Source organism: Schistocerca americana, chromosome 10 (genome assembly GCF_021461395.2).
Source record: "Schistocerca americana isolate TAMUIC-IGC-003095 chromosome 10, iqSchAmer2.1, whole genome shotgun sequence".
Lineage (NCBI taxonomy): Eukaryota > Metazoa > Arthropoda > Insecta > Orthoptera > Acrididae > Schistocerca > Schistocerca americana.
In genome coordinates, this window is record NC_060128.1 from 195,446,772 (window position 1) to 195,474,116 (window position 27,345).

Here is a 27,345-nt window from a genome sequence, read left to right on the forward strand (position 1 = left end):
TTCATGAACAAAATTGAATTTTATTTGGAATGACATGCCTTATACTGTTTATATACAACTGTTATCTCTACCATGGGTAATAATGACAGTGAGATTCATACATTTAGCCACTCTGACTAGACACCACTTGCAACTAGAAACAGTGTAACCAAGAGAGGGATGAGCATCACAGCTACAGTAGGGCTGCAAACAATTGCTGCATTGTAGTAGCCACCGGAAACCTGCAAGTTAGCTGTCTCGATACTCTGCTTGCAGTAATCACCATCTGGAAGGAGAAAAAAAAAAAATTATCAAAAGCTGGAGTCTAGGACCTCTCAATCCTAAAGGCAATAAATGCACCTTTTGCACAAGATGGTTGGAACACAAAATTGAATTACTAATATGAGAGGACCAGTTTGAATTTAGGAAGAGAAAAGGACCCAGAGACAACATTGCCATGGTGAGGATATTGTCAGACAGAATTTTGGCTGTTAAAGTAGTAGTTTGTTTGTTTTATGGACTGCATTCAACAAAAAGAGGAACCTGCTCACCAGCAAGTGAAGCTTGGAATTAAGGAAGAAACTAGTCAAGTGCTACATCTGGAGCATTGCACTGTACGGAGCAAGGTCATCAACCAGGGGGAGGGGGGAGGGGAGAACTGTTGAAAGTTTTGGAGAAGATAAAGTGTATCTATTGGGTGACAAACAATGACATACTGAGGAAGGAAGAGAGATATTCTGAACACAATTCTTCAGAGGAAGGCAGACTGGATCGGACGGGGACACACACACACACACGGCTCACACATTAAGTTACTGAAGGAAAACTTAAAGTAACAGTAGGACGAGGAGGAAGAAGAATTCAACTTTTGGATGACATGAAAGATCGAAAGAGATACAGCAGACTGAAAGAAGCTGAAGCCAGAACATTGGCATCAGAAATTCTCCATACAAACACATAGACCTGCCACTAGGCAGAATACCACATAACAACAATTACAATATGGGAAAAAACATATAAATTTGTTTACTTTCTTTGTGTGTCCAATACAGTTGCATAAAGTAATCAGACACTTGGTCTATATCATCAGTGTGTTGTTATTGACTACATGTTAATAATGTTTTTTTTTATATATATATAATGTTATATAACAAGTCACAGATTTCTTTAAAATTTGTTTTATGCACAACAAATTACATTTCTAATGTCATTGTGAAATGTGCCACAAAAAAAAAAAAAAAAAAAAAAATTAAATACTTGGATGTGGATAATCATGTAATTTACAGGAATGGTTAATGAGGATCTTGTAATTTTAATTTATTTTGATTCCCAATTTCTTGCTGTATGTCCATTATTTGTCTCATCATAATTTTTAAGTTAAAACGTACATACAGATTAGAAATCAGGGTGGCAAAGTGCAAGGCTAATGACAATTATATTAATATAAGTCTCATAACATGTGTAAAGCTGCCAGGAATGTTGAACGGGGGGAAAAAGAATTAGAAAAATGACAAGTGTAATGTCAATATTAGATCAGATAAATTCAATGCTATTTTATGAGCTAGGTTCCTTTACTCCAACTGAGTCTCATACTAAATATAAATAGGATGCTATATCATTCCTACAATGTTATGAAGAAATTTCTCGTCATATGATTGGAAAGAGGTTCTCGTTTTACTAAGGAGCTTCAAAGCTCCTCTTTTTGTTGTTCTGTTTTTTGCAATTTAAAAACTGGGTAATTTAGAAAATCAGCCTTATGCAAACACAATTAGTTTATTTTTATATTTACCCAGACATGTTTTGACACCTATCTGTCATGTTTTGGGCAGTCAAATTTTTTACTTCTTAAAATTAGATTGCTGACTGATGTATAATAATATATTTCAGTCAGCGATGTAATATTGAGAAATAAAAATAACTCATAGGTGTGAATATAAAAATAAATTACTTGTGTTTGCATAAGGCTGATATTCAAAACCCAGTTGGAAAGAGGTTAAGTTATATCATGGAATTAATTACAAAACTAAGCAGAAGACATTTGACTTATCTGATTTTGTAATTCAGAGAATAGCATACCTGTTTACTTGTAAATTAGATATTTAATATCTGTTGTTTCCCAGCATCTTCAAAAATAACAGCGATCACACCACCACCACAAAAAAAGGAGATAAGTCATGTCAACAAATTTCTGCAATACCATTCAAAGAAGCAGAGCACTGGATGCAAGTCCATAAGCATCTATCTGCCAACAGCTTTCTTGGTGATTCTCAACATTGTAAGCCGGTCCTGAATCTAACCATCAAAATAATGAAAAAATATTTCTTTCACATTATCTGCATTCAAATCCAAACTTTCTACACTTGGAGACCTGAGTAAGATAAAACAAACTGTACTTTTTATCAAAATCAAATCACACACACACACACACACACTCTGGGGTTAACATGTGTCCCACAAGGATCCGTGCCTGAACCCTTCTTCATGATTTATGTAAATGATTTGTCTATTATGATGTCAAGCAAGTCTATTCTATATACGTGTGGCACCACATTTATCACAGAATGGGAGCTGGGACACACTTAAGAACAGCAGAACAACTCAGAATACCCAGCATCTACATCCATACTCTGCAAACCACCATGAGGTGCAGGGCAGTGTGTCCGTACCAGTTAGCGTTTCTGCCGTTCCATTTACATATAGAGCGTGGGAAGAATGGTTGTTGAATTGTCTCAGTGCATTGAGCTATACAGAGAGGATTCTAGTACACACACCAAAAAAAGTTTTGCATTACCTCAGTTCCGGAACTTGTACAGAAAATTGGAACAGAGATCAACATAAACATCATTTTTTTGCTCCTTTTATTGCGCATGGGAAACCAGACATTGCATGTTATACCACCATAGGGCGAGACCTTCAGAGGTGGTGGTCCAAATTGCTGTACACACCGTACCTCCAATACCCAGTAGCACGTCCTCTTGCATTGATGCATAGCTGTAATAGTCATGGCATACTATCCACAAGTTCATCAAGGCATGGTTGGTGCAGATCGTCCCACTCCTCAATGGCGATTCAGCGTAGGTCAGCCGTAAACAGCCCTTTTCAATCTATCCCAGACATGTTCGATAGGGCTCATGTCTGGAGAATATGCTGCCCACTCTAGTGAAGTGATTTTACCCTGAAGGAAGTCATTCACAAGATGCGCAAACTGTCATCCGTGAAGACGAATGCCTCGCCGATATGGTTATGCGTTGTCAGCCGGAGGATGCCATTCACGTATCGTACATCCATTATGGCACCTTCCGTGACCACCGACGGCAAATGTCGGTCCCACATAATGCGACCCCAAAACAGCAGGGAACCTCCACCTTGCTGCACTCGCTGGACGGTGTGTCTAAGGCATTCAGCGTGACCGGGTTGCCCCCATATGCAACTCCTACAATTGTCTGGTCGAAGGCATATGCGACACTCATCGGTGAAGAGAAAGTGATGCCAATCCTCTGCGGTCCATTCGGCATGTTGTTGGGGCCATCTGTACCGCGCTATATGATGATGTGATTGCAAAGATGGACCTCACCGTGTATGTCAGGAGTGAAGTTGTGCATCATGCAGCTTATTGCAGCAGTTTGAATCGTAACACAACGTCCTGCGGCTGCACAAAAAGTATTATTCAACATGGTGTTGCTGTCAGGGCTCCTCCAAGCCAAAATCCGTAGGCAGCGGTCATCCACTGCAGCAGTAACTCTCGGGCAACCTCAGTGAGGCATGTCATCGACAGTTCCTGTCTCTCTATCTCCTCCATATCTGAACAACATCACTTTGGTTCACTCCGAGATGCCTGGACAATTTCCTTGTCGAGAGCCCTTCCTAGCATAAACTAACAATGCGGGCACAATCAAACTGCAGTATTGACTGTATGGTCCTTCACACTTGACCAATATTCTGGGATGGGTCACACGAGTTATTTCTAAGCAATTTACTTTGTAGAATGATTGCATTTCCCCAGTATTCTACAAATAAACCAAAGTCTACCCAGGTATGAGTTGGCCATTCCAACAGTGAATCATTGATATTGTGGGCAATTGTGCACAATTTTACATTTCTCAACATTTAATGCATGTTCCGAATCTCTGCACCACGTTGAAATCTGATAAAGATTTGATTCAATATTTATGCAACTTCTTTCAGATAATATTTCATTGTAGACAACTGCAACAGTCTGAGGTTACTATTAATATTGGCTGCAAGGTCATTTATATACACGAATGAGCTGCACACTTCCCTGGGAACACCTTGCCTCTTCTGCATCCAAGATAACATGCTGTGATCTCCTTACCAAAAACTCCTCACTTTCCCAAGAATATGGCGCAGTTTTTTTGTTCGAGGGATGTACGGTAGATTACACTTGGAAGAGGGGCTAACTCGGCAGCAAATTCAGTATAGAATCTGCCAAGGAGCTTTGTTACATTTTAAGGCTTGCAGCTGTTTCTGAACAGTACTGACACTAATACTTATTTCATTCCTGTTTTCAATGGTATGAAGATTAAATTGGGGCAATTCTCTTGGGTTTTCCTTTGTAAAGGAACATTTGAAAATGGCGTGAAGCATCTCAGCTTTTTGCTTTGTTACCCTCAATTTCAGTACCTGTCTCATTTGCCAGGGACTGGACACTAACTTTGGTGCCGCTAACAGCCTTTACATACGATCAAAATTTGTCAATATTTTGCTATGGTGCTCATTGAAGGCAGCTTTGCTGCGGGGAGGGGGGGGGGGGGGGGGAAACCAACCCACTGCTGTGAGGAGAACTGTGCTGCTAGGTGTGTACAGCACAATTCATTGCCAGTAAGTGCCACTTGTGTTGTTGGCCTGAGTTTTTCCGTTCATCTGCAGTAATTCATTTGTTAGTGCTGTTTTGGGCTTGTTTCGCTTTTGTGATGAAAAGTTTAAGTGAACAACGCATAGCTGTAAAATTTTGTTTTCTACTCGGTAAGAATGCTGCTGAAACTGTTTTAACCCTTTAACGGGCGCATTTTTTTGTGGCGACTCAGCGAATTAGAATTGTGATCGATTTATAATTTTATTTTTGTGATTTAGGTCTAAAAATTATGGTGGTGAATATAGTACCACAGCACTTTTTTAAACCTTACATTTTCGGTGGTAAACCGATTTCCCTCTTGTGAGCTTTACACTTTGGTTGGAAGAAGATATCCCATTTCCATTTTATAAGCTGTAACATGTTGGCATTACATGTAAAAAAAATTTTAAGAAGGCGGTGATTTCTTTTTATTTTACTTTATTTCAAAAACATTTACAAGTAAGTATTCTTTTTCAGCAAAATGTGCAAATGATTGTTACATTTTCTTTTTATTTTCCATGAAACTGACGGAAGCATGGTACGTTCCAGGAGCAGCATATATATATTTTGTTCTCTTGCCACGAGCTTTTGTTGAACACGTTCGGCACCGTCTGTAGGTTGTTTCTAAAACAGGCATATGATCGCCTACTTTTGCCAGTCGAACATGATCTGGTACGGGGTGGTTCTTGGTTAGAATGGTTGCTGGACATCCTTTTTTTTTTGTTTTTGCGGGATGTAAAGCCATCTATCAATTGTTTTGCAAGTCGTAGTTGAAAGTTCAATTGATCATCATATCCCTCTTGTCCTTTATTAGTTTTGTACAATATAAAGGCATTTACAACTGCCATGTCTAATAGGAAGTATTGAATACGATACCACCACTTACGAGAACGTCGACCTATTGCATAACGTTATCAAAGTGATCTACACCTCCCATTATGGTACTGTATGAGGCTAATGACTACACGCTCTCCCAGAGAATTTTCTGTACATCCGTCATTTAATTTTCCTGTGTAAATATCAAATTTTATGACATATCCTCGTTATACTGCTTGAGCGAAGACCGTCCCTTGAAAGGTATCATGCTTTCACCCACAGCCAATACCTTACTAGCATTGTACTACGAATTGTGTTGTTCAGAAAGGTTGTAAGAGGTCTAACCTTGTGAAGTTTATTGTGGTTTGCATGCCCTCTTGGAGGATTCAGCCTGGTCTCATTTATGTGAATAATTTCACATATCTTTTTGAAACGTTTGCATGTCATAGGATTCGATATGTAAGGCTGACCTAAGGCAGGTTCTGAACTCCAGTAGTGCACTACACTTGGCAACACAAGCACACCCATCAAGATATTCATTCCAATCCAGGCCTGTAACACCTCTACAGTTAAAATTGTCCAATTATTTGTTGACTCACTCACAGTCTGACCAGATGGCCGTTTTTGTTTCTGTTGCTCTGCATACAGATTTGTCTGCTGAGTCACATACTCCAGCATCTCATTGGTAAATAAATAAAGAAAGGAAGGAAGGAAGTAGTCTGTGCTGTGTTTTGTCAATGGGTGGTTGGCAACTGGTTCTCCTTTTGTATCAACGCAAAGAGAGTCGAGAACAGCAGTGTCATTGGACCATTCCTCTTCTGCACTTACGGTACTGTCACTAGAAATATCGATGTCCACGGAGCAAGAATTGTTTGCACTGTTATTGATATTAGGTTGTGGAACGAAACACGGATCAACGTCTGAAACAAATTCATCTTCTGATGCTTCATCACATTCTATTTCAGAATCCTCAGGATCGGTAGGTAGTGAAAATAGCAACTCCAATGCTTCTTCTGCTGTGTATTTCTTTGACATTTTTGCTACGAAAAGCAAAGAAAGATTGTGAGGCGAACAATAAGTGATAATATGATGTTCCAATTACATTTGCCACCAATGTTAAAATTTTCTTACCACAGTGTGAAAACAGTAAAGCTATGAGCTGATAATAGTGACACAGACATATACTTCAAAAGCGAAGCAAACTCTTCTGACGACAGTAGTGATCCCGCGATACACACAAACTGATTGTTGTAGCTGTTTTCATACACCTGGTACAGTGTACTACCACAAGATGTCAGGCAAATAGCTGTGGTAAGACGTATTGGCTCAAATGGCTCTGAGCACTATGGGACTCAACTGCTGAGGTCATTAGTCCCCTAGAACTTAGAACTACTTAAACCTAACTAACCTAAGGACATCACACACATCCATGCCCGAGGCAGGATTCGAAGCTGCGAGCGTAGCGGTCTTGCGGTTCCAGACTGCAGCGCCTTTAACCGCACGGCCACTTCGGCCGGTTGTAAGATGTATTCCCAGAAGCATTGTGGTACCACGACGTTTGTGGTAAGCATGCTTCCCAAGGACCACAAAAGAAATTGTGGTATGTATATTTCCCAAGCCCCGTTCAGAAACGACTTTTGGTGGTAAGCAACCAGTTCACTCGATTTACAAATTGTAACACGTAGAGTGATGAAAACTGGAATCACGGGCAAGGAATGTAAAAACTCTTATTTTCAATATGCAACAGTGGACTCATCTGTGGAAGAAGGGAATAAATTTATAACATGCTGGAACTGTAGTCAGTGCTGCGTTAAGAACTTAAGTTAACTATCATAAAGTAAAAATTTGTGACTGTGGGTGTGAATTATCTGTACTAGTCGGCGATATGGTAACTGAAATCCAGAGCCTAAAGGCTGAAGTTACTCTAAAACAGGTTTCGAATTCTCGACGAAATAGTAGAACAAGTTCAGTCCGTGCAAACTAGAAGTAATCCTTCAAGCAGAAAAAAAAAACCTGTCAGTCATAAGTTCAGAAAACACCAAGTCCCAAGCTCGTGTGCAAAACGTGAAACTGAACGTAAGCAAACCGTCCAAGGAAATGGAATCTGTGAAAGTACATGCAAGAAATCGTCCCTAGAGAAAAACAGAAGAAACGACGACAATCAGAAACACAAGCACGGCCGGATTCTATTATATGGAGACAGCCATGGACGTGAAATAGCGCAAATATGCAAGACATATGAAAATGGTACTGGGTAAGTTAAATTGCACTAAAACAATTGTTGTCAACATTCCACTCTTGCATGATCTTATGAAACAGTCTATTGTGAACGGGAAGTTCATAAAACAAGTGATAGGATTAAGGCTATATGTAGTATATTTCAGAATGTGTCACTTGTAGATCTGGAAAGGGAACTGCACACAACTCATGGTCTGCACATGAACAAAAGAGGCAAAAAAATTGTTAGTAGCAAAATTATTGCGGAAGTCAGGCGACATTGTTCACAAAGTGATGAAAATAAGTCCAGTGCCATGGGGTGGTACAACCCACCTCAACAAAATCTGCCACAACACCAGCCACTGCTGGCAAGCCAGGGAAACTTGTAAAGCCTGCTGGCCTGATTACTAATACAAAATTATCCTCTGAGGTCCAGCAGGTAAAACTCAGCCTTAAAATCATACACCAGAATCTTGGTAGTCTTAGAAATAAGTGTAATGATCTAGATGTAATTTCACGGATTGACAAACCCGATATATTAGTTGTAACTGAACATTGGTACAATGAAGCTCTGATTAGCATTAGTCAATCACTGTGTACGAAATTCTGTACAGCCTTCAGTAGAAAAGACAAGACTGGGGGAGGTGTAGCAATTTTCACTGTAAATGAAAGTAATTTTAATGTTATTGATGTGAGTGACTCTGCGTGGAAGGAGTCTCAGAATCTGCTGCAATAAACCTGCAGCTAATACAGATAGCTTTTTTTTTGTAAATCTTTCTGACTTGCTTGTATATATAGACACAACATGTTCTGGGCCAAATTTACATCCCCTGTGTGATGAATTGAACCTGACCCCACTCATACAGGAACCCACTAGACAAATTGGCAATAGTAAAACATCTCTTGACAACATAATAACAAATGTGACCCACATATTCCACAGTGCATCAGCTTTAAAACTAGCCATCTCAGATCACCATGCAGTACAGCTTAAATTGGAGCTCCATGAGGCCCCCACTGTCACCACAAAGCAACAGTTTGTAACTAAAAGAATAATGTATAATGACAACATAAATAGACTAAACTACATGCTACCACAAATAAAATGGTTTGAAAATAATAGCTTTGCTGCTGACTTCTATTACTGCTTTGATACCACATGCCCAGTTGTAATCACAAAAATATTTGGGGAAAATTAAAACTTCTCCACAGTGCAATGCTGAATAATGATGGGATTCCTCAGCTAAAGGAAGCCTTCAAAATATATCAAGCACACTATAAGGACGTACTCACACAGACCAGGAGCAACTATGTTGCAAATAAGCTTCAAAACTCTCACAACATAACTGCTGGCTTCTGGGCAGTCATAAACAGTTTTAGAACCCGCAATGACAAATCCTGTATGGACTTTACTACTAACCACAATGGCATGCTCATAAAAGAGCAACTGGAAATTGTAAATATTTTTCTTCTGTTGGGGAAGCCATAAATGACAAACATAAAAACATGCACTACAGTTTTCGAGGTAATACATGTGACCATAGTATATATCTAGCCCCCACAAACTGTGCAGAAATAATGGGCATCAGTAGCTCTCTAAAACCCAATTCAGCTGGGCATGATGGCCTAAATATTAATGTTTTAAAAGCCTGTAGCCAAAATGTCTCTGTACCAGTCAACAATATAATCAGGCACCTTTCCAGACAGACTAAAAATAGCACAGGTAACACCCATTTTTAAGAAAGGTGACAACAACAGAATAGAAAACTACAGACCAGTCTCAATCCTTCCTGTCTTTTCCAAAATAATTGGGAAAGTTGTATATAACAGGATTATAAACTTTCTTAACAAACACAACCTGGTGTTTGAAAATCAAAATGGATTCCTAAAGGGTAAATCAACTACCACTGCAGCTGCTCAACTAATTGAAGAGGTGTTAGGGGGTATTGAAAGCAAGGAACATGTGGCAGGTGTATAACTAGACCTGTATAAAGCCTTTGTGTGAATGTTGACATCCTATTAGACAAGCTATGGAACATGGGCATTAGAGGCGCTGCTTATAACCAAATAAAGTGTTACATGAACAATATAAAACAGTTTGTTCTACTTAAAACAGAAAGTGGTGTCTACAAATCAGAGATCACTCGCATAAAATATGGCGTGCCCCAGAGCTCGCTGTTGGACCCCCCTTCTGTTCTTAATCTATGTAAATGATGTTAAATACTGTACTATAAATTCCAAAATTGTTCTGTATGCTGATGACATGTCCATTGTGTGTATAAAGGAATCATGTAATGAACTAGAGGCCGAGTGTAATAATGTTACCAAAGAAATTGTTCAGTTTTTTAATGAAAGCCACTTAAATGTAGGCACCAGTAAAACATGTTTGAGTTTAACATAAGTTGTTTGAATAATGAAATTAAATTACACATTGTCAATGGATTGGTAAAGAAGAGTCTAGTGTAAAATTCCTTGGCTTAACAACCCAAAGCAACCTGAAATGGGACACACATATTGGTTCCCTAGCAACTAAGTTGTCAAAAAATATATTTGCAATCAGTACTATTAGCAAGTTCTGTAGAGACACTGTAGTCCTAGAGACTGCATACCATGCTGTTTTCACTTTAACTACGCTAGTGAAATTTGGTGGGCAGCAACCAAAGCTAATCTAGATAAGCTACTCATTCGTCAAAAAAGGGATGTGAGAATAATCTGTGGAGCAAAATATAGGGAATCTTGTCGCAACTTGTTTCCAAAAACAGAGGTGTTAACCGTTACAAACACATACATTCTAAAGGCCATATTGCTTGTGAAAAGACTGCACCCAAACAATTACTCAGATTTCCACCAGTACAATACTAGAAATAAAGAAAGGATTTACATTGGCAGCCACAGAACAGCACTTTACGAAAAGGGGCATCAGTACAAAGGTATAAAATTAGCTAAAGCACTGCCTAGTGCAGTCATGGCTCTTCCTACAATTACACTGAAACATCAGCTTAAGAATTTTTTTTAAAGCACCCTTTTGTCTCGTCTATTGTACAAATAACTTAAACCATTACTGTTTCTGTGTACATGTGCAGTGTACCATTCGATGTTGAATAAAGCTATTATTATTAAACCTCAAGTCATTCTGGACGTCCATCAACTGTCTGAATCAACGAAAATACTGAAAAAATTCGAGAGCTTCTGCTTACGGATCATTTTAAGAAGGTTGCACAACAGTGTTCGTCAAAAAAAGACTCGATTTGTGGCAGACAGGAGATGGGAGTCTTCCAGCATGACAACACATAGCCATTCCTGTTACATACATTTTGGATAAAAATGCCACCATTGTCCCAAGCAACTTACTCACCTGACCTGGCTCCATGCGACTTTTTCTTATTTCCACACATGAAAATGGGCAGGAAAGGACAACATTGAACAAGCCCCCCCCCCCCCCCCCCAAAAAAAAAAAAAAAAAAAAAAAAAAAAAAAAAAAAAACCACGTGGGAGGAGATGTCACCCATTTCCAAAGATGAATACAAAAAAACAATTTCGTACAGTGGAAGCACCAATTGGTTGAAGTATTACTTGTAATGGAAAGTATTTTGAAGGGAATAAGGTTGCTTTCTAAACAATTTGAAAACATATAGCTTTTAAAAATAATTCCGTTTTTTTTTTGTACCCCTCATATTATGCAGTAATTTTTTTTACAGTGACTGTGTACCATGGAGGTTCCCTCCCATTATGAACTGTTCTACTGGGTACATGTCTATCTAGTATGTGGTTGGGTATTCTTTTAAATTTTAGGCATAGTTTGTCTACATGCGAGACTCGAGCATGAATCATACGTTCCATCAGCTTGCAAATGCAGCAGGTAAGAGAGATGGGGCAGTAGCTGGAAGCAAGGTTTTTGTCCTTACCGGGCTTAGGTGGGGGTATGTCGGTGGCTTCATGCCAGCGTCCAGGAAATGTGCTCTCAGCGCAGATGCGGTTGTACGTGTTAAGTAGAAAGAGCTTGCCCGCAAGAGAGAGGTGCTGCAACATCTGAATGTGGATGGCATCTTGTCCCGGGGCGGAGGATCGGGATGAACTGAGAGCATGATCTAGCTCCCTCATAGGAAAGGTGGCATTGTAGCACACGATTCTGAGAAGAGAAGGGTATCGCCCAAGCATCCTCCACTCGTTTCTGATGGATGAAGGCAGGGTGATAGTGGGAAGAGCTCGAAACTTCCTCAAAATGCTGGCCCAAGATGTTGGAGATAGCAATAGGGTCCACGACGACATCGGCAGCTACTGTCAGGCTGGAAATTAGATCCGGGCTCCAGAGAGCCATCAGAGGTTGGCCAACATGACAAAGGAAGGTGTGCAACTGTTAAAAGGACTAGTGAATGAAATCCAGCTAGCTCTTTCGGTATCCCGAAGAACTCGACGACACTTTGAACTCATTCCTGCCACAGGTTATGCATTTGGCTGGGTGTCGACAAGATGTTCGTGTGGTTGAGACGATATCACCGGCTGCAGCACATCGGATTCGGAATATATGGCCAGACTGTAGTAATTTCATAGACTGCTTTGATCGTGGACAGTAGCACCACCCTATCAAAGGTTAGTAAAAGAGTGCAGGTGGGCACCAAGGAGCAATCGACCTTTTTCATTATGGATGGCAATGACAGCCTGATCAGAGAGGTAAGATTGTATTTCAGCCTTGGTGAGACCATCAAGCAGGCTGGTGTACATTACACCTTGGGAAGAATTCAAAGTTCTATGTGCCTCAACACGAACAGGGTAGCCGTGGAGACGCGAGGCAGCAAGCAGTTGTGTTTGAGAATCAGAAGCCGTCTCCAAAAGCAAAGTCCCATTCCGTAAATGAGAGGATTTCACAGGGCTAGCAATTGCATCAACACCTTTCTGGATAATAAACGGACTGACCATGGCAAAGGATTGACTGTCTTCAGTATGAGAGACCACAAGGAACCGCAGTGCAGTGGGAAGCGTCTTCGAATCAGTAGCCTCATTACGTTTACATTTCATAGACTTTGATGGGGAGGATGATTGACTCATGGCGAGGAAATCCCCCACAATTAGCACGCTCCTTCCGACTGCGGGGGGGGGGGGGGGGGGGGGAGGGGGTGCACCCGCCTTAGGTGATTGTTCACACCTCTAGAACACCAGACAGAGGAACCAATCGGAAATCTGGGAAGTTTACAGGTCAACCAATCATCCCTCCCTGGGCCTGGCCTGTACCAGGGGGTATGTGCCAACCCTACCTGTCGACCCTGGACTGGGAATTACGTGCTATCCAGTCACGTGTTACAAGTCAGATGCATGGGCTGGCCTTCAGGAGCGCACAGGGAGGAAGAAGAAAAAAGAGGATCCTCAAACGCCGAAGGGAAAAGAAGAAAGGAAAAGAGAGCCAAAAACAAAGTTGAGACTGTTCGTACGTCAGCAGCAGAATGCAGAACATTTCCAATAATACCCCAGAGATGTTCCCCAAGCGTGGGGAAAAGAATAGCAATAGAATAGACATGCAGCACGGAAAGGAAAAAGTGCTGCAACGTCTGTGGCCCTGGTAGCCAAGCACGAACCTGCCAAAGAGTAAAGAGTGGCGAGCCCCTGGGGGGGGTGCAAACTGCTGTGAGCTCCGTTGAAAGTCCATGTGCAAGATTAGTCTTCTCAACCATCTCTGGCAGTCAAGGAATGATCCAGGAATGACTTCGGAGCCCAGACGACAGGCATCATTTGTTGCAACATCCATCTCAATCTGCAGTTGGTTGCACCTTGTTCCCACAATGGCTGTTGGAATGGCCTCTTCAACATGTTGAATGAGGCCCCCAGGCATACGCACCTGGTGTCCGATCCTGGACCTTGCTGCCATTTTCCTACGGAATTCTATCATTCGCCATACGTTTGAACTGCCGATGATTAATATAGACTGTTACCCTTCTGTGTTGCTCCTCCTGACATCGGACAAAACACAGTTCCCCGAAACTGGTGAAAGAGTCTCACCAACCCAGTTTGTTTCAGTGGAAGACAGCACCTCACACTTGTTGGTTAGGGGCTCAGTACAATACCCTGGTCCCCATCCATCCTGTACAGGATGCCTAGATCTGCCACGGACACCCCACTCGCAGTCAGGTACACGAGAAATGACAGATCCTATACTTTCTACAGAGGATCAGAATCTAAAGGGGAGGATAGTGCTTAAGGTACCTCAGGTAACCGAGTCTGGGATTTCAGCAACAGTGTTTTCTGTAACTTTGATAAAGTAGTCATTGAAGTCATCAAGACTGCAGGCATTAGAAGAGGAAGTAGGCTTCTTCCTATGTTCATTTGTTAGAGTCCAGGTTATAGGCTTCTCTCATGAATCTATCATTCCCCCTCCTTTTAGCTTCTCCTACTTTTTTTCTGTAGTCTCTTGGCCTTTTAAGTAACTGCTGTGTAACTATTGTTTACTATTTGGGTCTGTGGTTCAATGGTTCAAATGGCTCTGAGCACTATGGGACTCAACTGCTGAGGTCATTAGTCCCCTAGAACTTAGAACTAATTAAACCTAACTAACCTAAGGACATCACAAACATCCATGCCCGAGGCAGGATTCGAACCTGCGACCGTAGCGGTCTTGCGGTTCCAGACTGCAGCGCCTTTAACCGCACGGCCACTTCGGCCGGCTGGGTCTGTGGCTGCTTTGGCACAGTCATTCCCATTAGGACAATATTTTTTTGATTGGCTAGCTCAGGTGTGTACCATGTTTTTTCATTTACTATTTTCTGTTTTCCTTGTGCTTTACCTGTGTGGCTTTTCTTTGGTATCAGTGGGAACATCTCATCAAATTTCGTTTTTAGTGTCTGGAAAAGAACATTTAAGGCATCATTGGGATTTGCTGCCAGTTTATACTGGACAGTGAGGCACTGCTCTTCTGCGAAACACTCGATTTGATTGCCATGTATTTGTCTGTTGGTTACCCAGAGTCTTCGTTTGTAGTTTCATGACTACTGCACTGTGGTCTGCTATCACTGCATCAACTACATTTATTTTGTAACTCCAGGCATCTAAATTTGTAATAATGGTGTCGAGGCAGGCATCACCTCTAGTTGGAAGTCTGTTTGCTATAAAGAAACCATAACTACTTACTAAATTCAAGAATGCTTTCTCTTTTGTACTATTTTCATCTGTGTGTACATTAAGATCGCCACACAGTGCAATTTTTGGTTTAATGCGTGTTATGTAACGTGAACAACTTTCCTAGTTAGTGATAAAGTTTTCGAAATTTCCATTTGGTGAATGGTACACTGAAACAGTGATCATATTCATTTCTACTAGTTCTAAGCAGCAGTAATTTCACATCCCTAATGTTGAGATTTTTTATTGGCAGCGTTTGTTTGTTGTGTATTTTTCCGTTGTGTGCTGCAGTAGAAGCTAATTGCGATTTGTGCTTTTCTAAGCCACAAATTACGTCATTTGCCACGGGTTCACCGAGTCTCTGTCCAATTTGTTCCTTTTCTGAAGACATTAACTTCTTGTTTTCTTTATTTCCGCTGGATATTCCTGTGCTATAAGCAGATTTTGATTGGTCTTTTCTCAACCTACAATGTTTAGCACATTGTATTTTATCGAGTTTTTATTTCAGCATAGTCTTGTGAGTTGTTTCACAAGTTTTAATATTGTTCCAACTGATTCGCCTTAAATTTACTCACTGTTCCGTATTTTTTGCCTCAAGAATAGGACTTAATATTTGCGTTTGTTTGGCTGGATTGCAGGATAGCTTCTGTGAAACGATCGATTTATCTCTATTTGCATATTTATAATGTGGTTTGGAATCATCACATACCTCTGCAATTTTGGTTTCATCATCACTGTTGTCAGAGAGTTTGGCAGAAGACGTTTTTTCCGTTTTAGTTCAGTAAACACCTTTCTGCTTTCAGTCGTCTGGTATAAGGTCCGTCACTTCTAAATAGAGTGACAATTTTACACCATATCAGTTTTCAAACAGTCTTCTGTCGTACAAATATGGTTGCTCGTTGTTTCATGTGTGAACCACTAATGCTGACACGGTGTCCGGTCGGAAAAGGCGGCCAAGATGCTTACCCGTACAGAAGTCCATTACTTCCATGTATCTCACTGAATCACTTCTGGAACCTTTATCCGTCAGTATTTCCCTTTGTGACGATTTCGAATTAATTAATTCATATTATTTGAAACGGTCTCTGTTCTGTTATTTTTTGTCGTAATATTAAAACGGCACTGTTTCAAATACTAGCGCATGGAGATGTCAGGGAACCAGAGAAAAAACCCATTGTAACGTGTCGCGACTGAGGTGACAAAGATAAATGCCTTTTTCTATGGCGGCGAAGCCGTTCCATGTAACACGATCAAAATAAGAGTTCTATGAGAAACTAGAAATGCAGTAGGAGACAGAAATACACTCCTGGAAATGGAAAAAAGAACACATTGACACCGGTGTGTCAGACCCACCATACTTGCTCCGGACACTGCGAGAGGGCTGTACAAGCAATGATCACACGCACGGCACAGCGGACACACCAGGAACCGCGGTGTTGGCCGTCGAATGGCGCTAGCTGCGCACCATTTGTGCACCGCCGCCGTCAGTGTCAGCCAGTTTGCCGTGGCATACGGAGCTCCATCGCAGTCTTTAACACTGGTAGCATGCCGCGACAGCGTGGACGTGAACCGTATGCGCAGTTGACGGACTTTGAGCGAGGGCGTATAGTGGGCATGCGGGAGGCCGGGTGGACGTACCGCCGAATTGCTCAACACGTGGGGCGTGAGGTCTCCACAGTACATCGATGTTGTCGCCAGTGGTCGGCAGAAGGTGCACGTGCCCGTCGACCTGGGACCGGACCGCAGCGACGCACGGATGCACGCCAAGACCGTAGGATCCTACGCAGTGCCGTAGGGGACCGCACCGCCACTTCCCAGCAAATTAGGGACACTGTTGCTCCTGGGGTATCGGCGAGGACCATTCGCAACCGTCTCCATGAAGCTGGGCTACGGTCCCGCACACCGTTAGGCCGTCTTCCGCTCACGCCCCAACATCGTGCAGCCCGCCTCCAGTGGTGTCGCGACAGGCGTGAATGGAGGGACGAATGGAGACGTGTCGTCTTCAGCGATGAGAGTCACTTCTGCCTTGGTGCCAATGATGGTCGTATGCGTGTTTGGCGCCGTGCAGGTGAGCGCCACAATCAGGACTGCATACGACCGAGGCACACAGGGCCAACACCCGGCATCATGGTGTGGGGAGCGATCTCCTACACTGGCCGTACACCACTGGTGATCGTCGAGGGGACACTGAATAGTGCACGGTACATCCAAACCGTCATCGAACCCATCGTTCTACCATTCCTAGACCGGCAAGGGAACTTGCTGTTCCAACAGGACAATGCACGTCCGCATGTATCCCGTGCCACCCAACGTGCTCTAGAAGGTGTAAGTCAACTACCCTGGCCAGCAAGATCTCCGGATCTGTCCCCCATTGAGCATGTTTGGGACTGGATGAAGCGTCGTCTCACGCGGTCTGCACGTCCAGCACGAACGCTGGTCCAACTGAGGCGCCAGGTGGAAATGGCATGGCAAGCCGTTCCACAGGACTACATCCAGCATTTCTACGATCGTCTCCATGGGAGAATAGCAGCCTGCATTGCTGCGAAAGGTGGATATACACTGTACTAGTGCCGACATTGTGCATGCTCTGTTGCCTGTGTCTATGTGCCTGTGGTTCTGTCAGTGTGATCATGTGATGTATCTGACCCCAGGAATGTGTCAATAAAGTTTCCCCTTCCTGGGACAATGAATTCACGGTGTTCTTATTTCAATTTCCAGGAGTGTATATGAGAAGTTTATGGAGTGGATTCAGTGAAGAATTAATGGATTATATTATTGAAATGTAAAAGCGATTTTATGGACTTAACAACGGTTGTATGGAGATTAGCATTCCAGTTGACAGAACAAAATACCGCTTCATTTTAACAAACTGTCAGGGAAAGAAAGCACCCTCACTTCAGTCTAGAAGCCGACCTCATTTTGCAAGATCAACGCTGGCATGTTATAGACAATGCAAGAAAAACAGTTTTCTTCAACTCGGCACATTTATAGAATGTATGGAACCGTCGATAGTTTAATTCGAGAACAGCAAAGTGCTTGAATTGAAAGGTAGGCCCCCAGCCAGTGGTAGTTCAGCCGAAAGAGAGTTGCTGCCGACTTCTAGAGTACAATACGTATGTCCGAACCGGCTGCGTTACATTGGGAAAAGTGGTCACTACGTAAGTTTCCAGAAAAATGCATATAGATTCTATGAATTATACAGTATATGCTGATTCAGCTGCCCCTACCACCGTCATTTTATACAACCCGCAGTGTCGGCGTTCGTAAACCACACGCCAGTTTCGTGTCCTCTCATGCGCTGCATGCAAACTGTTAGTCTTTCAGTAAAAATTAACAGGATATTTTGTACTTGGATTCGTTTTCGCTAGGCGCCTTAATTTTGGAGCCATTCAAGAAAAACATACAACAATGACCTTAAAATGCATTCCTACTTCCACATTCAGCCCCATCTGTCAGGATTTCTAGTATAGTGTTCACTGTCTACTTTTTTTTTGGTTCTTCATTCACAGATTTAATCGAGCACTTAAACGAATAGTAAAACTGACGTTTATGTAAATTTGCCTAACAATTTTCTGAATTTTAACAGCATAAAATAAACAATTACATCGCTGTATTCGTGAGGCCTTCTGACGACAATCTTGCGGTAGCGTTCTCGCTTCCCGCGCACGGGGTCCCGGGTTCGTTTCCCGGCGGGGTCAGGGATTTTTTCCTGCCTCGAGATGACTGGGTGTTGTTGTGTCGTCATCCCCATTGTGGTCGGATGAAGGCAATGGCAAACCACCTCCACTAGGACCTTGCCTAGTACAGCGGTGCAGGTCTCCCGCATCGTCCCCTGTGCTTCTCGGTGTATGGGACCTCATCGTCTGATCACGAAACTACTGTTCTTTTAAGGGTTAAGTCTGGATTTATTTGTCAGCGTAATCAGTTTTAGCGTAACGTTTACAAAAGTCGTTTTTCTTTCATTACTCTCACGGACACGTTTAATCTGATAATGTTAACAAGATAGCCGACTACGGTGGTAGACCCACAACCCGATCAATGGAGACCAAAAACCGTCGTGTAGTGTGAAGTTTTTGAGCAGCGGTAGGAGTGACTACCATGGACGACAACATATTACAAATCCCGACTGGTGAGGGACGAGCGTGGGAGTGGAGATGCGTTTGAAGGTCACTTATGTAAGGCGTTGTGGTCTCCTGACCTTCATTGCTTACTTATTCCGCCCTCACAATTATATTCCGCACGTCAAGACGCTTCATTCGAACTCGATAAGATAAAGTCAATGTTGTATGAATTCATGTAAATGATATGCAAATAACAAGTGCGCACCTGTGTTGAAATACTCAAGGCTGGCGTACACACATACATTCCAGACACGACGGTCACAGGAGCTTTTAGTTCGAGAGAGGCAACCGCACAACGGGAGGCCGGTCCCTTCAGAGGACGAGTCAACCTCGGCCGCCCGTGGAGCAGACAGCGTGTGCCCGAGTGAAAGGGGGAACGACCCCGCGTTCAGCTTAAAAGCAAATTGCGCTACATTGTGTGGGGGCGTCGAACCTACACGTTCTTTACACATAGCACGCAGTTTCAGAGATTTTCACAGGGAGACAGCAAACACCAAACGCTGATACTACAGATTTCCGGATTGGTCGCCTTAAACGAAACGTCATTCTCCCGTTTTAGAAGAGCAATGCTGATTGGCAGACGATATTTCTGATGCCCTGAGCTGAAGGAGTCATGGAAGAGATGGAAAGATATATCCCCTTCATGTCTGGCATGGAGAGGCGCTGTTCCGTTGTCGCTCTTGGAGCGAGGAACAAGTCTCTCCTCAGTATTTCACTGGGAGAGCACCTCTGTCGAGAGCGAATCGAAGTGCGACTCTATACTGAGTCCTTGCGATTAAGCGTTGTTCACTGTGTTGGTCGACACACTTATTGTGCGGTGTGAACGGACAGAGTTACAGTTAAACGCCTGTGAGCGAATTTTTGAGTGGCATTGCGGAGGACTGGTTATCCGACCGATGTACCACGCCAATAGTTAGACTAGGGGCGAATAGGAATCCTTGACTTCATTAAGGTGTAGGGAGAGTTTGATTGGCGAAGGTGAATGCAGATAGAATGAGAGTTATCTTATTTGTCAGCAGCGAGCGGCGCAGACAGCAGTCATCGCAGCTTACTGTATTGTGCGCTACAGCTATTGCGAGCCCCATATTTCCTCCACAACAGTACACTTCACTGCATTTCGCACGCGACAGCCTCGATTGTACCTAGCAACATTCTAAAGTATAATTATTCAAGTTGAGTAGGCGCGCCTTTCAGCCATTCTGCGAAGTCAATAACAATATTAAACTTTGTATAGAAATTTCAATCGCGAATCCTATCCTTAAGAGGTAACTTCACATTCCAAAAAGAACCGGGACGTAACTTGTTCAATTCAAACTAAAAGTGCGATTGCGATTTCTCAGAATTTTTCCAAAATAAATGATAATTTTCGTTAGTTTCATGTTTTTCTTACACTAACTAGCACTACTTCAGTACCCAAGTATCCCACTAGTTACGTAAGAAATTTTGTGAATTTTTGTGTCATTTCCTTACAGCGGACGACTCCAGAAGATATTTATTGCTGAAAGTTTTTCAGGCATTTCTCTTTAGAACGTTAGGAGTGTGTGTCTGACTTCTGTAGTAGTGTGGGGGTGGAAATTGCATCTTGCAGGAGCCACAGGGTAAAGGGTACATCTCAGATTAATCCGTTGCACAGAATAGCAGATCAACGCCACGCTCACACTTTCAGAAGTGTTTCCTTCAATAACTGAAAATCTGTGGCCTCACACGAAAACGTATGTATGTTTAGAATTTAACTACGGAAAGGTTCTGTTCATTATTTGTGTAGGATTAATAGTTTGCGCGTAGCGAGCGAGAGAATCTAAACATTCGCGCGCGGTTTATGGATATCAACATTGCGGGTTGCATAAAACTAAAGCGGTAGCGGCAGCTGAATCAGCCTGTGTGTGTGTGTGTTTCCTTATAATATGTCTTCTGTTTGAGCCGTCCCTGGAAGCGTGCGGTACCCACCGTAGAGCCAGCCGACGTACTCCCCGGTGCGCTGGTTCTCCTGGGTGAGCCAGTCCTCCAGCGGCCGGAAGTAGTCCCTGACGGCCGAGCCGTCCAGCTGCGACTCGTTGGTGGCCAGCCGCAGCGCCTCCTGCCACGGCGCCGAAGAGCCGGGACGCATCAGCCGCCTGCAGCACACACCAAATGGTTCAAATGGCTCTGAGCACTATGCGACTTAACATCTGAAGTCATAAGTCCCCCTAGAACTTAGAACTACTTAAACCTAACTAACCTAAGGACATCACACACATCCATGCCCGAGGCAGGATTCGAACCTGCGACCGTAGCAGTCGCGCGGTTCCAGACTGTAGCGCCTAGAACCGCTCGGCCAAGCAAACAGCAGCACTCACAAGGGGACGCCACGACGTTTGGAACGCGGATTTACTGCAAACTTCGTACACTCTTAGTACTCCATGAGGACAACAAAATGTGTGAGCAGTAGCGCGTACCACTCAAGCGTTACTGAGAAAATCGCAAGATAATTTCCGTCGTCAAATATATATACACCTGTGCCTGGCCATATTTACCATGAAGCGGCGGCAGCCGAGTGGTTAGCGTTCAAGCCCCGTAATCACTGGGTCGAGTCCCGTTCGTCAGTTTTTTCTTTTACTTTCAACACTGTCGTTTTCTTTAATATTTATATTACAATTGATATTATGGACAAAATACGTGTAATCGGATGAAATTTTATTAAATGTACAATGTTATTTGGCAGTCTACTAATTTTTATTGTTACAAATAATGTAATATTCATAACTATGGACTAGCACACGGCTAAACGCATAAAGTGATACTGAAAATGTATGCTTGCCCGTGATTTGTGAAATACCTTACATCTGGAAGGAGCCCGAAACGACTTGTTACCTCCAAGTTTTGACCGGCACAGACGGCTTTCGAAAGATGTACAATTAATCGTCGCTTTCGACATTCCGAGTACAAGTTGCAGGATAGTATATTTCGTAAAAACGTGGAAAACGTAAAGTCAAACGGCACCAGTTGCATTGAGTAAATGCTGTGTTTCCGCATACGCAAGGTCTTTTGACGTTTTCCGTGGAAAAACAAACCTCGTTAAGATTTTCAAAAATCTCTCTTTCAGACGATAATTTGTTATCAAACCATGCATAACGGACTATTTCCTTAAAAATCGGCGCTGATAATTGGTTATGCAGTGTATTTTAATAGCGTCTTCCGAGAAGCAATTTCTCTTTCGATTAAATACGGACAGTTTTGAAGACACGGACAAGCATGCATTAACTATATCACTTTATGCGTTTCGTCGTTTACTAGTCGATAGTTATGAATATTGTATTATTTGTTAATAAAAATTAGTAGACTGCCAAATAACATTGTAAATTTAATAGAAGTTCATCCGATTACACGTATTTTTCCCATTTATCAATTGTAATACAAACAGTAAAGGAAATGACTGTGTTGAAAATAAAAAAAAATGACGAACGGAACTAGATCCAGCGGCTTGAAAGCCAACCACTTTTTTAAAAAAATCATTTTGTTCTATCATGTTCGTTGAATTTGTTCAGAGCGGACGTCCGAAGACACCCGTTCAGTTTGTTCGTTGATCCGTTCTCTCAGTATTTTTTATTAGGAAGGGCACCTAACGCTCTGACCGAACACGCTTTTTTTTGCATTTTGTTCGTTGTTGATCGTTGTGTTTGATCGTTGCGGACGTCACGTGACATCCGTTTAAGTTCGTTGTTGATCCTTTCACTCAGTTTTTTTTTTATTACAGAGGCGAACCAGCTCTCTGACCGAACACGTTGAGCTACCGTGCCGGCATCAATTGACTGCAGCCGCTTCATGGCAAAAATGGCCACGCACAGATATATATATATCTCTGTGCGTGGCCAGATAATTTCGGTCGTCAAATATAAATATAAATATATGACGACCGAAATTATCTTGCGATTTTCTCAGTAACGCTTGAGTGGTACGGGTTACTGCTTACACATTTTGTTGTCCTCGTGGAGTACCACGAGTGTACGAAGTTCACAGTGAATCCGCGTTCCAAACGTCGTGGTCTCCCCTTGTGAGTAGGCCGAACAACTTGCTCCCCTGGCGGCAGCGCGCCGTACCGTACAGTCATTTGCGTCATTACAATACCACGAAAAAATGACATTCGCTACTCCACATTAAGGGTCTCTTTACACCACAATTCGGAAATTTTTATGTGCCTAGAGATACAGGTGAAATGTGTGCGCAAGTAAACACTGAAGTGCCAAATGCAGGTATGCGAAATCAAATACAGACATACGAAGACAGGCAGAATACGGCTTTGCCGTCGGCAACGCCTATATAAGACAAGTGACTGCCGCAGTTGTTAGGTCGGCTACTGCTGCTACAATGGCAGGTAATCAAGATTTAAGTGAGTTTGGAAGTGGTGTTCTAGTCGGTGCACGAGCGATGGGACAGAGCATCTCCGAGGTAGCATGAAGTGGAGATTTTCCCGTACGACCATTTCACGAGTGTACCGTGAATATTAGGAATCCGGTAAAACATAAAAATCTCCGACATCGTAGCGGTCGGAAGAAGATGCTGCAAGAACGGGACCGACGACGGCTGAAGAGAATTGTTCAACGTGACAGAAGTGCAACCCTTCCCCATGTTGCTGCAGGTTACAATGGTGGGCCATCAACAAGTGTCAGCTTGTGAACCATCCAACGGAAGATCATAGATACGGGCTTTTGGAGCCGAAGGCACACTCGTGTACCCCCGATGACTGTGCAACACAAAGCTTTACGCCTCACATGGGCCCGTCAACACCGACATTGGACTGTTGATCACTGGAAACATATTGCCTCCTTGGACGAGTCTCGTTTCAAATTGTATTGAGCGGATGGACGTGTACAGGTATGGAGACAACGTCATGGAACCGTGGACTCTGCATGTGAGCAGGTGACTGTTCAAGCTGGTGGAGGCTCTCTAATGGTGTGGGGCGTGTGCAGTTGGAGTGATACACGTCTGATCACCTGCATCCGTTCGTGTCCATTCCGACGGATTTCGTCAATTCCAGCGGGACAATGCGACACCCCACACGTCCAGAACTGCTCCACAGTGGCTCCAGCAACATTCTTGTGAGTATAATTCCGCTAGCCACGAAACTCCCCAGACATGAACATTATTGAGCATATCTGGGATGCTTCAGACAATAGTGGAGTCTATACCACGTCGTGGGTGTTCGCGGGAGCCCTACACGACATTAGGCAGGTGGACCAGTTTCTTTGGCTCTTCTCTGTATGTGCCACGCACATATGGTGGCAAAGCCGGAGCTGAAGAACTCATGAGCCCTTGGATAGATTTCGACCAAACTTGGTACACATACTATTTACTGTATCTGGAAAGAAATAACATAGGGGCCGGGGGTAAGAAACAGCAACCTCCTCCTGGGGTGGGGTTGTAATGTGAAGAGAGGAAGACGAAGGGACAAATCTAATTCGAGTTTTCTTGATTCCTCCTTCAGCCGCCAAACTTTCGTTAAATCGCTCTATCAATTATTCAAACTTCCTCTGCCCTCACTTGAACTGCCGACTGTCGAGAGTGGACTAAATTTTGTCTAGTAAATAAATGTCAATCTTTTAAAATATTTATATGACATTTTTCTTAAGTTCGTCAGTCCACTTCACCTTACTCATTCTTCTTCCATATCCACATTTCAAAACTTTCTAATTATTTATGTTGAACTGTCCACGATTCACTACTGTATAACACTATACCGCAGACGTAACATTTAGCAAATCTTTTACTCACCTCTATTGGAATTCTTCTAATGTTACTAATTGCTTCACCTTTTTCAAACGTTCTCTTCCCGATAGATATCGTCTCATTTCTTCTGTATAGCTTCTGAGCCAATGTGGATAAAATTGCCAGCTAAGGAAAAGATTTTAACTGATCTATCTTTTTTCTGTCTCAGAATATGTTAAATGTAACTTCGTTCTTGCTTATTCTCAGCCCATCAGTTTTATTGTTTAGAAATGCATTTATACAATGCACAGCTTTATCAGAGACGATCGATTTTGGTCTAGGATCAAACCATCATCGGGTCCAAAAACCGTCGCAGCTATGCGTTTGCGTAACTGAAATAACAGTTACCAGATGTACATTGTTCCGTCACTAATAGTAGCTGTACACACGTAACATTTGACTGTTATTCCAGTTGCACAAATACATAGCTGTGACGGTTTTTGGAACTGACAATGGTCTGATCCTGGAGCGAAATCGATCGTCTCTAACGAGATATACTGATACTGCTGTGGACTGGATAATAGAGTTGTGAACATTCATTACAGTTATACAATTCCACCTCCATAATATAGTTTTAAAGTAATTTCAGTACATAATGTCTAGAATATCTTTGTTACATTTTAATGCCGCACAATATTAGTTGCCTACCAATGACCGCACGCGACGTTTGTATTGAGAGCGACTTCTCGATCCTCGATCAACTGACTGGTGGCGTCATCCATTTGCAGGCAACTTTTGGAGAAGAGTTCATTTTACTTTGACTGTAGTATTTTCAGTAATGGTTTCTTTATTACAGTGGTGAAATTGTGAACAGCGCTTGGTTGCATTGACAGACATGTTAAAGCAAGGCCACACAGTGCGTGCCCAACTTCACGCGTGGCCATGAACGGGTAGGGGTAGGGGTAGGGGTAGGGGTAGGGGTAGGGGTAGGGGTAGGGGTAGGGGTAGGGGTAGGGGTAGGGGTAGGGGTAGGGGTAGGGGTAGGGGTAGGGGTAGGGGTAGGGGTAGGGGTAGGGGTAGGGGTAGGGGTAGGGGTAGGGGTAGGGGTAGGGGTAGGGGTAGGGGTAGGGGTAGGGGTAGGGGTAGGGGTAGGGGTAGGGGTAGGGGTAGGGGTAGGGGTAGGGGTAGGGGTAGGGGTAGGGGTAGGGGTAGGGGTAGGGGTAGGGGTAGGGGTAGGGGTAGGGGTAGGGGTAGGGGTAGGGGTAGGGGTAGGGGTAGGGGTAGGGGTAGGGGTAGGGGTAGGGGTAGGGGTAGGGGGGCGAAACGGGGCGCACAACACCGTCGACGTACCGTGGATGGCAACCAGGGGGGGTCCTGCTGTCAAAACAAACGGCGCGGGCTGTACGGCAGGGTCATTCTGGTATCCCACCGCTGTCTGGGGCGACTCCGGACGCCTCTTTGCTGGTCAGTGGGGCTCAATTTGAAGCGAAGGAGACATCTCTACTCCAGTCAGGTTCCGCTGCTTGTCTTTGCGCTTGCCAGACCGCACCTTCACCAGCAAGGTCGCCGGATCTCTCCCCAATTGGGAACGTTTGGAAAATTGCGGGCAGGACCCCCCAACCAACCTGTGATTTTTTTTTACGATCTAACGCGCCAGTTGCACAGAATTTGGCACGATATTCTGGAGAACATACAACAGTTCTGTCTACATCTACATCTACATGATTACTCTGCGATTCACATTTAAGTGCTTGACAGAGGGTTCATCGAACCACAATCATACTATCTCTCTACCATTCCACTCCCGAACAGCACGCGGGAAAAACGAACACCTAAACCTTTCTGTTCGAGCTCTGATTTATTTTATTTTGATGATCATTCCTACCTATGTAGGTTGGGCTCAACAAAATATTTTCGCATTCGGAAGAGAAAAGTTGGTGACTGAAATTTCGTAAATACATCTCGCCGCGACGAAAAACGTCTTTGCTTTAATGACTTCCATCCCAACTCGCGTATCATATCTGCCAGACTCTCTCCCCTATTACGTGATAATACAAAACAAGCTGCCCTTTTTTTGCACCCTTTCGATGTCCTCCGTCAATCCCACCTGGTAAGGATCCCACACCGCGCAGCAATATTCTAACAGAGGACGAACGAGTGTAGTGTAAGCTGTCTCTTTCGTGGACTTGTTGCATCTTCTAAGTGTCCTGCCAATGAAACGCAACCTTTGGCTCGCCTTCCCCACAATACTATCTATGTTGTCTTTCCAACTGAAGTTGTTCGTAATTTTAACACCGAGGTACTTAGTTGAACTGACAGCCTTGAGAATTGTACTATTTATCGAGTAATCGAATTCCAACGGATTTCTTTTGGAACTCGTGTGGATCACCTCACACTTTTCGTTATTTAGCGTCAACTACCACCTGCCACACCATACAGCAATCTTTTCTCAATCGCTTTGCAACTGATACTGGTCTTCGGATGAGCTTACTAGACGGTAAATTACAGCATCATCTGCGAACAACCTAAGAGAACTGCTCTGCACTGTCAATCAGTGCAAAGCCAAATAACTGC

At 43.1% G+C, this 27,345-nt stretch overlaps 1 protein-coding gene across 1 annotated transcript in view; it reads right to left on the bottom strand.

Moving 5' to 3' along the window:
- LOC124552385 (angiotensin-converting enzyme-related protein-like) overlaps positions 1-27,345 on the bottom strand; it is a 189,493-nt gene continuing 162,148 nt past the window's right edge. Inside the window, exons 5-6 of the mRNA XM_047126648.1 lie at positions 21,037-21,203; positions 1-265 (exon numbers count right to left, since the gene is read on the bottom strand). Of these exons, the coding sequence (XP_046982604.1) occupies positions 117-265; positions 21,037-21,203 (316 nt within the window). The 3' untranslated portion in view covers positions 1-116. The remainder of the gene's footprint in view (positions 266-21,036; positions 21,204-27,345) is intronic.